Here is a 15103-nt window from a genome sequence, read left to right as displayed (position 1 = left end):
TGACTAGAACTCGGCAAAAAGACTAGACCAAGTGCAGCCACCCATCCTCTGGGTCTTTAGTTATACCTTACATTCATTGTACAGCAAGTTTTTGCCCATGAAGGGTTAGGTCCAGCTCAACTCCTTACTGATAACACAGGTGTCCCACGTAACAGAGACTCCAGAGCTGGTGGGGCACCTGGGTAATATTGTGTGTGTATGTACCTTGTGTGTGTATGTATAGTTTTCTGTGGTTTCCTGTATTCTGAATGGGAATCTTTGGGTTCTCCCTATAATTTGCCAGCAAAAATGGCATGAAGATGCGTAAATGATGGTGACATCTTGTGCATCTTCCAGCCTCCCTTGTACTATCTGCACCCTGATCCATGACTGTGACTTCTGGCTCCTCCTGTTCTTTTCATCTCTCTAAAAATAATGTGAAACTGTAGTGTAGACGCATCTTATGCCGCGTACACACAACCGTTTTTCATGACGAGAAAAATGCAATTTCTTTAATTGGTCATTAAAAACGGTCGTGTGTAGGCTCCAGAGCATTTTTCTCGACGTGAAAAATGGGCAATAAAAATTTAGAACTTGCTCTATTTTTTCTCGTCGTTTTTCACGTCGTTGCTTTTCACGTCATGAAAAACGGTCGTGTGAAGGCTTCATCGACGGGAAAAAAAACGTGCATGCTCAGAAGCAGGTTATGAGAAGGGAAATTTGCATAATCAGCCCAAAGTGTGTCGCCAATCGAATGAAACTTCCCCTTTATAGTGCCGTTGTATGTGTTGTATGTCACGCGCTTTGCTCGAGCATTTTTATTTTTCACGATCGTGTGTATACAAGGCAGGCTTGACACGTCTAGAAAAAAAGTTGTTTTTTCTAGGCATGTACCGATACCGATACCAAGCATTTCCCTGAGTACTTGTACTCGGGGGAAATGCTACGATGCCTCACCCGATACCTAGGCAGTCAGTGTGATCAGTGCGGCAGGGGAGTTGCAAGTCTTCTCCGTGCTGTCTCCCCCCCCCCGTGCTCCGTGTGCTGCCTTCTCCCCCCCCGTGCTGCGTGTTCTGCCTTCTCCTTCTCATCCCCCCCGTGTTCTGTGTGCTGCCTTCTCCTTCTCCCCCCGTGCTCCGTGTGCTGCCTTCTCCCCCCCCGTGCTGCGTGTTCTGCCTTCTCCTTCTCATCCCCCCCAGTGGTCCATGTGCTGCCTTCTCCTTCTCCCCCCCGTGCTCCATGTGCTGCCTTCTCCTTCTCCGCCCCGTGCTCCGTGTGCTGCCTTCTCCCCCCCCCCCCCGTGCTCCGTGTGCTGCCTTCTCCTTCTCCCCCCCGTGCTCCGTGTGCTGCCTTCTCCCCCCCCCTGTGCTCCGTGTGCTGCCTTCTCCCCCCCCCCGTGGTCAGTGTGCTGCCTTCTCCTTCTCCCCCCCGTGCTCCATGTGTTGCCTTCTCCTTCTCCCCCCCGTGCTCCATGTGCTGCCTTCTCCTTCTCCCCCCCGTGCTCCGTGTGCTGCCTTCTCCCCCCCCCCCCCGTGCTCCGTGTGCTGCCTTCTCCTTCTCCCCCCCGTGCTCCGTGTGCTGCCTTCTCCCCCCCCCCGTGCTCCGTGTGCTGCCTTCTCCCCCCCCCCGTGGTCAGTGTGCTGCCTTCTCCTTCTCCCCCCCCGTGCTCTGTGTTCTGCCTTTTCCTTCCCCCCCCCCGTGCTCCATGTGCTTCCTTCTCCTTCCCCCAGTGCTCCGTGTGCTGCCTTCTCCCCCCTGTGCTCCGTGTGCTGCCTCCCCCCCCCCGTGCTCCGTGTGCTGCCTCCCCCCCCCGTGCTCCGTGTGCTGCCTTCTCCCCCCATGCTCCATGTGCTGCCCCCTTCGTGCCATCTTCTCCCCCCTCCGTGCCGGAGGTAGGAGCCACTAAATCCGGCTCCTACCTTTTCCGAATGATCACTGACTCTGTCCATTCACATAACTGAGCATCGTAACCTGTGTTTACGATGCTTAGTTTATGAATGGAGAGAAGCTTCTCTCTATTCATTTCAGCGGAGGCTGCAGAGAAAGGGACTGGGGAATCTGTGTCCTTAGTCCCTTTCTCTGTCTCAAAGAGGAGATGTCAGAGGTCTGTTAAGACCCCTGACATCTCACCAAAGACCCCCAACAGGGCTGATTTAAAAAAAAAAATTGCAATTAATAATTAAAAATAAAATGTAAATAATAATTTAAAAAAAACCTGATAATCCACCCCCCCCCCCCCAAAAAGTAAAACATTTTTTTTAAAAATACTGCCACTGTCACATGACATTAAAAACAAGTATCGGTATTCGGTAGCGGCGAGTACTTGAAAAAAAGTATCGGTACTTGTACTCGGTCTCAAAAAAGTGGTATCGGGACAACCCTAGTTTTTTCCATGACATTAACCACTTAAGGACTGCCTCCTGCAGATATACGTCGGCAGAATGGCACGGCTGGGCACAAGCACGTACCTGTACGTCCTCTTTAAGTGCCCAGCCGTGGGTCGTGGGCGCGCGCCCGTGACCCGGTCCGAAGCTCCCCGAAGCTTCCCCGTTCTTCACTGTGGTGCTGTCATTGATCGTGTGTTCCCTGATATAGGGAAACACAATCAATGATATCACACGTCCAGCCCCGCCCCCCTACAGTTAGAAACACAGATGAGGTCACACTTAACCCCTTCAGCGCCCCCTTGTGGTTAACTCCCAAACTGCAATTGGCATTTTCACAGTAAACAATGCATTTTTAATGCATTTTTTGCTGTGAAAATTACAATGGTCCCAAAAAATTTTCAAAATTGTCTGAAGTGTCCGCCATAATGTCGCAGTCATGAAAAAAATCGCTGATCGCCACCATTAGTAGTAAAAAAAAAAATAATGAATAAAAATGCAATAAAACTATCCCCTTTTTTGTAAACGCTATAAATTTTGCGCAAATGTATCGGCCTAAACTGAGGAAAAAAATGTATGTATTTTTGGGGGATAGGTGATCAAATACCACCAAAAGAAAGCTCTATTTGTGGGAAAAAAAGGACGCCAATTTTGTTTGGGAGCTACGTTGCATGACCGCGCAATTGTCAGTTAAAGCGATGCAGTGCCGAATCGCAAAAACTGGCCAGGTCCTTTACCTGCCTAAAGGTTCGGGTCTTAACCACAAGACACGGACCTTTAGGCAGCTAAAGGACCCGGCCAGTTTTTGCGATTCGGCACTGCGTCGCTTTAACTGACAATTGCGCGGTCGTGCGATGTGGCTCCTTTTTTTCCCACAAATAGAGCTTTCTTTTGGTGGTATTTGATCACCTCTGCGGTTTTTATTTTTTGCGCTATAAACAAAAATAGAGCAACAATTTTGAAAAAAAATCTATATTTTTTACTTTTTTCTATAATAAATATCCCCCAAAAATATATAAAACATTATTTTTTTTTCCTCAGTTTAGGCCGATACGTATTCTTCTACCTATTTTTGGTAAAAAAAATCGCAATGAGCGTTTATCGATTGGTTTGCGCAAAATATATAGCGTTTACAAAAAAAGGGGATAGTTTTATTGCATTTTTATTAATTTTCTTTTTTTTACTACTAATGGCGGCGATCAGCGTTTTTTTTCATGACTGCGACATTATGGCGTACACGTCGGACAATTTTGACACATTTTTGGGACCATTATCATTTTTACAGCAAAAAATGCATTAAAAATGCATTGTTTACTGTGAAAATGACAATTGCAGTTTGGGAGTTAATCACAAGGGGGCGCTGAAGGGGTTCTGTGTGACCTCATTTGTGTTTCTAACTGTAGGGGGGTGTGGCTGTAGGTGTGACGTCATCAATTGTGGTTCCCTATAAAAGGGAACACACGATCGATGACAGGGCCACAGTGAAGAACGGGGAAGTTGTGTTTACACACAGCTCTCTCCCTGTTCTTCAGCTCTGGGGACCTATCGCGGGACTCCAGCGGCGATCGGGTCCGCGAGTCCTGCGGCCACGGTCACGGAGCTTCGGATCGGGTCGCGTGCAAGCGCGCGCGACCCCGCGGCTGGGCTTAAAGAGCTACGTACATGTACGTGGATGTGCCCAGCCGTGCCATTCTGCCTACGTATATCTTTGCGTCCTCTTGTCAGAGCCTCCAGCAAGGAAAACAGAGATCTGCACAAAATCTCACAAAAAAATTCATGAGACTAGAATTTGGATGTAGCTGAGACTAAGATTTCACACAGCAGATATTCAGTTATGAGGCTGTAGGTAGAAAAGCACTAAGGCCCCTTTCACATGTGCGGACCGTATGTCCGCATTTTTATCCATCCGTTGCGGATGAAAACTGGACATACATTGGTCCCTATGTGATTGCGGGTGTCAGCGGATGACCATCTGCTGTCACCCGTAATCACCCGCCTCTGCAAAGCTCAGATTTTTCTGGCAGGTCGGATCGGGTGAACACGGACATACGGTCCGTGTTCATCCGATCCCCCATAGGGGAGAGCGGAGGAAAGACAGGGCGGTCCCTGCACAGTGTACGGGGACCGCCCTGTCAGCCGACGGCTCAGCAGGGATTTTACAGGGGATCCCCACTGAGCTGTACGGACACACGGAGGCGGATCATTACTGATCCGCCCCGTGTGAAAGGGCCCTTAGGCACTCTCACAGGAAGCGCATTACTATTTTTTAGGAGGAATTCCTGACAAATAGTAAATGTTTCAGTGTACTGCTTAAAGAGGTTCTTTAGTCAGGTTTAAGAAAATTAAAAGTCAGCAGCTACAAATACTGTAGCTGCTTACTTTTAATAATAAGACAATCCTGTTTAGGGATCCGACGCTGTCCTCACCTGGGCGTGTTCATTGCCAGTCTTTAGGTCCCCAGCGCTTCCATGTTAAGTGTGGGAAGCCAGCTGTGACTCCTTGCAGCTTCACAACCAGCTCCCCAGAGCATCTGTGCAATCCACTCTGCCCCGTGTGAACGGTCCCACAAGCCTCTTGGGACCTGTGACGTGTCCCAAGATGTTGGGGGGAGGGAGACGGGTGAACTTCACTCAGGCAATCCCACCGGAAGTGGAGAGCTGGTTCCTGCCAAAACTAGGTACCTGTTTGTAAGCAGGTGCTTGCGGGGTACAATTGAATGCATTTCTGCGGTTGTATTACAGTTGTTACTGCTATGCTGTATACAGTATGTGTGCTCCTCCACTTTCCGTTTGAGGATGCCCCAAGAGGGTTAAGGCAGTGCGGGAAAATAATGGTGGCCACACAAAATATTAACACTTTGGGCCAGGGCTGGACTGGGACAAAAATTCTTCTCAGGTCCCTTTTCGCTGCTCTTGACCCACAGTTGACTTAAGATGACTTAAGATGATATTTTCTGATACATGTGTCAGAAATTCCTTCCCTTATTCCTTTTAAAAATCCTTGTTTTAAAAGTTAAATCAAATTTTATTAAGATTTGAGCAAGACCCCCACTGTTTTTAGGTATTCCTCAGCACCAGGAGAGGGGCGTGGTTGTTGAATCGTGTTTGTGACAATGGCTTTCCAGTGGACATCGTTCTGTTCAGTCGCTTCTTCGCCATTTTGCAAAATGCTTTTCCAAACCTGATCAATAAATACCTGGAGAACAAAGTCAATTCCAGAGTTGACCATGACAACTTTGGCCTAAAACCTAAACACAGGTAATGAGGTCTTTGTTTCATTCTTTAGAGCATACTGTATAATATAATAACACATAATAAGATCTCAGAAATATTTTTAATTCAGCCTGCAGGCTAAATAAAAAAAGATTTAACAGACTCCTCCAGTTACGCTATATAGCACAGAAGGACAAATTCTCCTGCTGGGCTATTGCATTCTGACAGTCAATGCCAGCATGTGTCAGAATACCCAAACAGGGGTTGCAACCTCTTGTTTGGCTGGAATTCGAAGGCTGTTTGATAGAAGAGGCTGATGGGGCCACCCAAGTGAATTTAGGTGGGTTTTTCAGGAACTGGATGAAAATCACACATAGGTGTTCTCCTTAACCACCTCCATACTGGGCATTTTCACCCTCTTCCTGCCCAGACCAATTTTTAGTTTTTAGCGCTGTTGCACTTTGAATGACAATTGCGCGGTCATGCAACACTGTACCCAAATGAAATCTTTGTTTTTTTTCCCCACACAAATAGAGCTTTCGTTTGGTGGTATTCCATCATCTCTGCGGTTTTAATTTTTTGCGCTATAAACAAAAGAAGAGCGCCAATTTTGAAAAAAACACAATATTTTTTACTTATAAATATCACAATTTAAAAAAAATTTCTTCAGTTTAGACCGATACGTATTCTTCTACATATTTTGGTAAAAAAAATGCAAAAAGCGTATATTGATTGGTTTGTGCAAAAGTTATAGCGTCTACAAAATGGGGGATAGATTTATGGCATCTTTCTTTATTTATTAATTTTTTTACTAGTAATAGCGGCGATTTTTATTGTGACCATGACTTTGCAGCGGACATATCGGACACGTTTGACACGTTTTTGGGACCATTCACATTTATACAGTGATTAGTGCTATAAAACTGCACTGATTACTGTGTAAATGTGACTGGCAGGGAAGGGGTTAACACTAGGGGGTGATCAAGGGGTTAATATGTTTCCTATTGAGTGATTCTAAGGCCCCGTACACACCATAGAATCCATCCGCAGATAAATCCCAGCAAATGGGTTTCAGCGGATAGATCCTATGGTGTGTACACGCCAGCGGATCTGTTTCCGCGGATATATCTCCCCTGGGATGGATTCCAGCAGATCGAATATTTGCTGACATGCAGAACATATCCATCTGCTGGAGTCCATCCCAACGGATGGATCCGCTGGTCTGTACAGACTCACCGGATCCATCCGTCCGAAGGGATCCCCCGCATGCGTCGTAATGATTCGACGCATGCGTGGAATTCCTTATATGACAGCATCGCGCACGTCGCCGCGTCATAATCGCGGCGACGGCGCGACACGTCATCGCCAGAGGATTTCGGCGCGGATTTCAATGCGATGGTGAGTACACTCCATCGCATTAAAATCTGCAGAAATCCTCGAGAGGATTTATCCGCGGAAACGGTCCGCTGGACCGTATTCGCGGATAAATTCTATCGTTTGTATGGGGCCTTACTGTAGGGGGAAGGGACGCACAAGAGGAGGAGACCAATCTGTGTTCCTCTGTACTGGGAACACACATCGGTCTCCTCACCTTTGACAGGAGGTGGATCTGTGTGTGTATACACACAGATCCACACTCCTGCCGTGATCACTGGCAATTGGGGGTGCCCGGCGGACACCGTGCTGCCGGACACGCACACCGGGTCACAAGCGGTGGTGCGCACGTGCCCCCTAGATGGCCAGGAAGAAAGGACGTCTTATGACGTCCACCCGGAGGGAGGGTTCCTGTCGGCGTCATATTATTATGGCCCGGTAAGGAAGGGGTTAAATAGTATCAGAAAATGTTTCATGCAAAAGCTAAAAAATTTAATCTAATTTGTATCTGTTTGGATATACAGAATTTTTGGTCAGCACCCAACAATTAGTGATGATTTACCTAATCGCATTATCTCTGGCAAAGTGCTGATGAAAACGAATGTGACACGCTTCACCGAGACAGATGCCTTTTTTGAAGATGGAACAATAGAAAAAGACATTGATGTGGTCATTTTTGCCACAGGATATAATTTTTCATTCCCTTTCATCGATGAATCTGTTATAAAGGTTGAACATAACGAAGTGCCTCTGTATAAAATGATTTTTCCTGCACATCTGGAAAAGCCAACAATGGCTTTCATTGGTTACATCCAACCAATTGGTGCTATAATGCCGATCTCTGAGATTCAGGCTCGCTGGGCAACAAGAGTTTTCCAAGGTAAATAGTAATGTATATATTCATCTACTCAATACTTTTGAATTATTCTGATATCATTAAGCTGAACTCCAAGCAGATAATAAAATGATAGGAACACGGCTCCATATCTATTAATATGTATTTTGAAAAATACAAGCTGTGTAAATAAGAACAAAAAAAGTGCAGCGTTAAAACAACAAAATAAACCCATGCAAACATGCAGTAAGATGATATTAGCCACTAAGTGTAACTATGACAAAACTAAATGGCAATATAAAATAGTGTAAATAAATAACAAAAAATGCAGCAAAAAGTTCTATACAGTACATAAATAAAACAATTATAAGCACAGTCCACCCAAATAAAAGTATTCATATACTGTAAGTTTTATGACAATCACATCAGTAGAAACACAGAAATATCCCAATGAAGCCAAATGTAAAGATGAGTGATCCTCCAAAAGAGTAGCAGACGTACAGTAGATCACAGAAAGCCTTTGGCTCTAATATGGTGAGCACAGCACACGCAGTGGCGTATCTAAGGCATATGAAGGTGGGTGCTGTTGAGTGGCTTGGCAACAAGGCACTTCCCAGGGTCTCGGGGTCTCTTCTTCCCTCCTCCTGAGCATAGGCAGAATCTCCTTTTCAGCACCTTTGCTAATGGACAATGGCAGCGCTATCCCTGCTGCGTTCAGCCACAGCCCTCCCCTGTTCTCTCAGGCTATCCCATTCCATCTGGTCGGATTGGCAGCGCACAAAGAAGAAGGAACATCAGTTTCTCCCTCTCCTCTGTGACAACTGAGGCCTTAAGTGATGAAGAGTTCATCACTTCCAGTATCAGTTCTGCATTTACCTGGCTGGTATCAGCTGAAAAAGCAGCCAATATGCCTTGGAGGGCAGAGGAGGGATCAGTGGTCTAATAAACCCCAGATTTCTCCAAAAAGAGGATATGACACTACCTAAGGTATCAAAAGGGTTGATAAATATCAGTTTTGTTTTGTTAAGGTTATCTGAAGGATGGGTTTCAAATGTTTCGACAGGGGCACATTTTCAGTGCTTGCCATAGGCGCCATTTTCACTAGATACGCCTCTGAGCACACGCCAATGTGAGGTAGGCAGAGGCTTACCAGAGTGGAATGACCCCCATTGTAGAGTGGCCAAAGATTGCCTAATGCAATCCTGCCAGGTATATCACACCGCCTTCATCCAAGCTAACAGGCACATATAGCACTGTCTTCAGTGTCTCACTCTCACAAGAGTGGTCATGATCAGTGTACAAACATCATACCAGAGTATACAAAAGAAAAGAGGCTTTCCATATTTTAATACAGATATTGATTAAGACAAATCCATTAGATGGACATTACAACACTGAACATAAATATAAAAGCATTACTCCTGGTCTGAGATACAGTTCCTATCGTGAAAGATAAACATATGTCCGTGAATGTATCTCAATGATTTGGAGTTAGCAATAAAAAGGAACATAAGTACAGCCGATATATATCTCAACGCGTTTCATGGTGAAAACTACTTCTTCAGGAGGTTAGGGAGTATGAAATATCTACAATTAAACAAAAACACATAATAATAATATACAATACAATATACAATACAAATAGCAAAATAATACATAATTAAAGTTTTGAGTTCCAGATTGCTCAAAAGGGGGCTCAAGCCTTGCCTAGAGAGGAGGACAACCAGCTGGACCAGAGATTCAAAAGCTGAGCAGCTTCATTTCCCCCAGGTGGACATTGGAGCAATATTGACCAACAAAATAAAAGGACTAAAGACAAAAACATATATAAAAATAGCTGTGCATAGAGTTGGGCTTTAAATGTTGTGTTTAACTATTTCTGCACTTGTCTTAGGTCTAGCTAAGCTTCCACCCATGGGTGAGATGAAGGAGGAGATCAACAAGAGAAAGCAAGACATGCAGAACAGGTTAGAAAAATCTTCTTAAACAGAACCAGTCAACAATTTCTAGGACTCTGGATCTCTGTTAATGTGTTTTAGGCCTGATTCACACAGGGCGATTTGATCCACGCCCCTTGCAGGGCAATGTTTTTCTGGCACAGGGATGCACAAGGATTGCATGCATCCTTAAGCTGGCAGTCCCATTCATGTCTGTCTATTGGGATACAGCTTCTCCATGGACACACCCGTTGCTCCCAATATGATATCTATGTGGGTGTGGGTGCATGTCCCGAACTCACCATGAATGTGTTCGGTACTGTGCACCCGTATGGATGTCACTTTCCAAGCGTCCCAGTATATAGCTATGGAGTTGCCGGGACATAACTTGTACATACCCATGCCAATAAAACACAACCCTGCAAGTGGCACAGATAAAATTACCCCATGTGAGCGAGGCCTTAAGCCCTGTACACACAATATGTTTGTTTGCTGAAAACAGATCGATAGACAATTTTCATCGGACAAACCGATCGTGTGTGGGCCCCATCGTTTTTTTTTCCATCGGTGAAAAAAAACAGAACATGTTTTAAAATTTTCCTATGGATGAAAAACCGACAGAAAAATCTGATCGTCTGTGTGGAACTCCATCGGACAAAAATTCACACATGCTCAGAATCAAGTCGACGCATGCTCGAAAGCATCGAACTTAATTTTTTTTCGGCTCGTCGTAGTGTTGTACGTCACCGTGTTTTGGCACAATCGGATTTTTGACTGATGGTGTGTAGGCAAGACTGATGAAAGTCAGCTTCATCGGATATCCGACGAAAAAATCCATCGGATCAGATTCCATCAGATATCCGATTGTGTGTACAGGGCTTTACACTACATAGTTGTTGGCAGATCTAAAGTAGATTGTTCAGTCAGATTATAAAATGTTTGGTGACCTTAAATAGGCAACGAAACTGTATTGTGGCATGCTGGAGGTTTGTGCCAAAGACCTGACTTGGAGCTCTAGTTGAGGATTACATGAAGAATTGGGATATACCGTATTTATCGGCGTATAACACACACAGGCGTATAACAGGCACCCTAACTTTAAGAGGGAAGTTTCAGGAAAAAACTTTCCACAGCCCCCTGCATATAACACGCAGGCACAGTTTACCCTCTATTTTCAGGGTAAAAAAGTGAGTGTTATACGCCAATAAATACAGTAAATATTTCTATGCCTTGTTCAGTGGGGGACTAACATGCAAAGAAAAAGCACAAAAGACACAGACAATATAATTATGAAAGTGAGTTTATATTAACAATATCTTATGAATGCTTTATCTAAAAGAGTTAATATTTATTGGTTGAGATTTTGCTTGTTCAATCTGCCCAAAAAAAATATGTTAAGTGAGGACAGATGACAGAACACCCAGTCTTCGAGTAAATATGTATCATACTATGTGTATGGCCTAATTTTGGCACAAAGAGCAAATAAATCTGAACCCCTTTTTTCTTTACCTGGCGGCTGGTGCTCAAACATTTTGGGGGGTGCAAACAAATATAATGAATTGTCGGGTCCCGGCAATACCGATAAAAGTCATTGAAAAAAAAACGACATGGGTCCCCCCCCCAGTCCATTACCAGGCCCTTTGGGTCTGGTATGAATATTAAGAGGAACTCCAAACCAAAATGTAAAAAAAAAAAAAGCATGGGGGTCCCCCCAAATTCCATACCAGGCCCTTCAGGTCTGGTATGGATATTAAGGGGAACCCGCCCCCTTCTGACACAACGGAAACCGTCCTCACTGCACTGCATCTGCCCAGATGTCTGATTGGCAGCTGGCTCAGCCTTTTAGCACTCTGCTGTGAGCCTGAGCCAGCCACTTCTGCCCCCTTCACAGACCGGCGCTCCAGTGAGCGCTGGAGGGGCAGAGCAGAGAGCTGATGACAGACAGTGAAGACTGAGAACTGAGCAATCAACAGTCATGTGAACTGGGTTTGGATTGATGCTTCAGCCACATAGGTGAGAATGTACTGTATGTATGTTTTTTTTTTCAATCCCAAACTTCTCTTTTAACCCCTTCCCATCCACCTGCCTGCACACCAAGTCCCTTTAACTGGTTCTTTAGGTGCTTTGCACAAAATAAAATACACATTTTAACCTTTTTTGAGTGAACTACGTCTACATAGTATATACTATATGGTTACTATTGTCTTTTTTTGGAATATTCTTTACACAATATTGTCGAAAACCTCTTGTTTCAGGTATGTCAAAAGTGAGCGTCACACCATACAAGTGGATTATGTACCATACATGGATGAAGTTGCAGTAGAAGTAGGCTGCAAGCCCGATGTTAAGCACCTTTTCCTGTCCGATCCCAAGCTGGCCTGGGACATATTCTTTGGTCCATGTACACCTTACCAGTATCGTCTGTATGGACCAGGGCAATGGAACGGTGCCAGGAAAGCCATTCTAACTCAGAAGGATCGTATCATAAAGCCAACAAAGACCCGAATTACGCATACTGAAAAGGCTCACGGTTCATTTAATATGCTTGTTAAGCTTCTGGGCATCTTGGTGATCTTTGCTGCTGGATATGTCCTATTGTAATTAGGTCAGCAATACTATGATTCAGACAAGTCCATTGTTACAGGCTTCAGTCTCTTGAGCAGGACCTATTTGTTATATAAATTATTCTTTACATTTGAAAAATCCAGCGACTTGGCTGACATCTGGGTAATTTCATGCAATTTGAGCAGTTCCATTGCCGACAATAGGGTGTGACTTGTAATGCGATTTGGACCTATCTAATCGCATGACAAGTTGGACCGCTATGACCGGGGCTTAGAGGTTCATATTAGGGCACATAAAAAAATAAATTCTGTACTAATTCTATTTTGTCTTGCTAGCATCACCATGATAGTATTTATCATCATGAAGTTTTAGAGTAGTGTTTTACATAGTTAGTCAGGTTGAAAAAAGACACAAGTCCATTCAGTTCAACCATAGAAAAAAAAAATATATCGTACAATCCAATACACCCAATTCTATACTCACAGTTGATCCAGAGGAAGGCAAAAAAAAAAAAAAAAACAGCAGAGCATGATCCAATTTGCTACAGCAGAGGAAAAAAATCCTTCCGGATACCCTGAGAGGTAATTGGATATTCCCCGGATGAACTTTTTTTTTTTTTTGAAAATTCTTTTTATTAGGTTTTTGCACACAAAAACAACACATACAGGCGGGCAACATACCCACCACAAAAGCGGCCGCGCAGGGCCGAAAACACATTTACATAGGGAAAACACAGTTCCCTGAGCACACCCTCCCCCCCCCTCCCCCCCCTCCCCCCCCGACCAACACCCTCCCCCACAACCCTTGCATACAGGAGTTTTGTGTATATTTGATCTAACAACCTTGAAATGAGAAATCTTGCATAGTTGCAATCACAAAATACAGTAGTCAATTGACTTAGAGGTCTAACCCACCGTTACCGGACTGTCTAGCCATGCCTGCCAAACCTTTGTAAACTTTTTCCCACATCCTCTTGATCTGTATGTGGCCCTGTACAGGTGAATTACTGAGTTTACTAGTCCCTTCCAGTACTCTAGCGTGGGAGCAGCAGACTTTTTCCATCTCAGTAAGATAGCTTTCCTGCCATAGAAAAGCCCTATATTTATCAAGGTGCGATGGGCCAAGGAGGGAGCAACCTCCTCGACCAATCCCAGGAGACAGACTCTAGCCGTCAAGGGGACCGGTATGCTAAGAACCTCTGACAAACACTCCACCACCCCTGTCCAGAAAGTTTTTATGAGGGGGCATGTCCAGAAAATGTGTTCCGAATCCGCTGGAGAGAATACACACCTCCAGCATTGACTGCTAGTCGATGGGTACACTCGGGATAACCTAGCAGGAGTATAATAAATACGGTGTAGAAACTTGAAGTGAATTAAGCGATCCCTAGCTGAGACTAAATGTTTGAAGGGATGATCCCACATATCCTCCCAGTCTTCGCCTTGAATGTCTGGAACTTCCCTCTCCCAACGCTCTCTACATCTGGTGACTCCTATGGGCGTCTTCGTGAACAATGCTTTGTATACTGTGGACAAAGTCTTGGGCAGTTCTTCATTTCCCAAGAGACTCTCTAGTTTCGAGGGCAGAGATTCCACCCTGCGATCTCCGAACTGCGCCTGAAAGGCATGGCGCAGTTGTAGGTATCTGAAGAAGAAAGAATTCGGGAGACCATGCCTATCTTTCAACTGGTCAAAGGTAATGAGCTCGCCCTCTCTGGTGATATGCTCTAGCAACTTAACTCCCCCACAAGCCCAAATCATCGGGTCCGGGAGGGAGCAAAAGTCCGATAAATTGGGGTTTAGCCATAGAGGAGCCGAGGGGGACACACCCGAATAGGAGGGTGACATCAGGACCGTGGCAGTCTCCCACGCTCTGAAAGTCGCCTTCATGGAAGTGGTGATAGGTAGGGAGGATTTCGGGCCCCTATAGAGGGCCAACCGTAAGCTTTCATACGAACCTAATAGTGCGGCCTCCAGTACAGTGGCCGTGTCTCCCTCATCCGCCAGCAGCCACCTCCTGGCGAACACCATCTGGCCAGCCAGATAGTATTTCTGCCAGTCGGGAAGCGCCAGCCCTCCTTGTCCCCATGGTTCCTGTAGAACCCTGATGCTAATCCTGGGTGCCCGGGGTGACCAAATGAAAGCCCCAATTAAACCATTCAGCTTGGTGAAAAAAGATTTTGGTATCCAAATTGGAGAGTGTCGCAGGAAATAAAGAAGTACTGGTAAAAACTTCATTTTAAGTAAACTGACTCTACCTACCAATGAGAGAGGCAGCTTTTTCCAGGCCTGTATTTTCTGTTTCAGGGACTCCACTGCCGGGAGGAGATTCAGGGGCATATAATCATATATATTGGCGGTAACCTTCACCCCCAAATAGGTGAGGGAGGAGACCCAGATCAGCGGCAATGTGTCATCCCTTCGCGACTGGGCCTCCGGGCCCAGAGGGAGGATAGACGACTTGCCCCAGTTCACTCGTAACCCCGAAAAAGATGCAAATCTGTCCAGGATCCGCAAGGCCGCCTTAAGCGACGACCCCGGGTCTCGGAGAAACAGGAGCAAGTCGTCTGCATAAAGCGCAACAGATTCCATGATGGAGCCAACCCTAATTCCTCCCACCTCATCCGAACGCCTGAGGGCCCTGGCGATGGGTTCCATCATTAAGGCAAAAAGGAACGGGGAGAGGGGACACCCCTGCCTCGTGCCCCTGCCTATTGTGAAGAAGGAGGATACCCTGAACCCCAATCGGACAGCCGTCCGTGGGTCAGCGTATAAAAGTCGAATCCATTGGCGGAAGCCTGGGCCGAAACCCATTCCC

General features: G+C 45.5%; 1 protein-coding gene across 1 annotated transcript in view; it reads left to right on the top strand.

Moving 5' to 3' along the window:
- The window catches only part of LOC120945768 (flavin-containing monooxygenase 5-like), a 39866-nt gene extending 27067 nt beyond the window's left edge, over nt 1-12799 (top strand). Inside the window, exons 6-9 of the mRNA XM_040360149.1 lie at nt 5424-5620; nt 7474-7829; nt 9679-9751; nt 11977-12799. Of these exons, the coding sequence (XP_040216083.1) occupies nt 5424-5620; nt 7474-7829; nt 9679-9751; nt 11977-12322 (972 nt within the window). The 3' untranslated portion in view covers nt 12323-12799. The remainder of the gene's footprint in view (nt 1-5423; nt 5621-7473; nt 7830-9678; nt 9752-11976) is intronic.
- The last annotated feature ends 2304 nt before the right edge of the window (nt 12800-15103 follow it).

The sequence above is a fragment of the Rana temporaria genome, chromosome 7, assembly GCF_905171775.1.
Source record: "Rana temporaria chromosome 7, aRanTem1.1, whole genome shotgun sequence".
NCBI classification, from domain to species: Eukaryota; Metazoa; Chordata; class Amphibia; order Anura; family Ranidae; genus Rana; species Rana temporaria.
The sequence above is the reverse complement of the archived record's forward strand: the minus strand, read 5'-3'. Positions and strand labels throughout refer to the sequence as shown.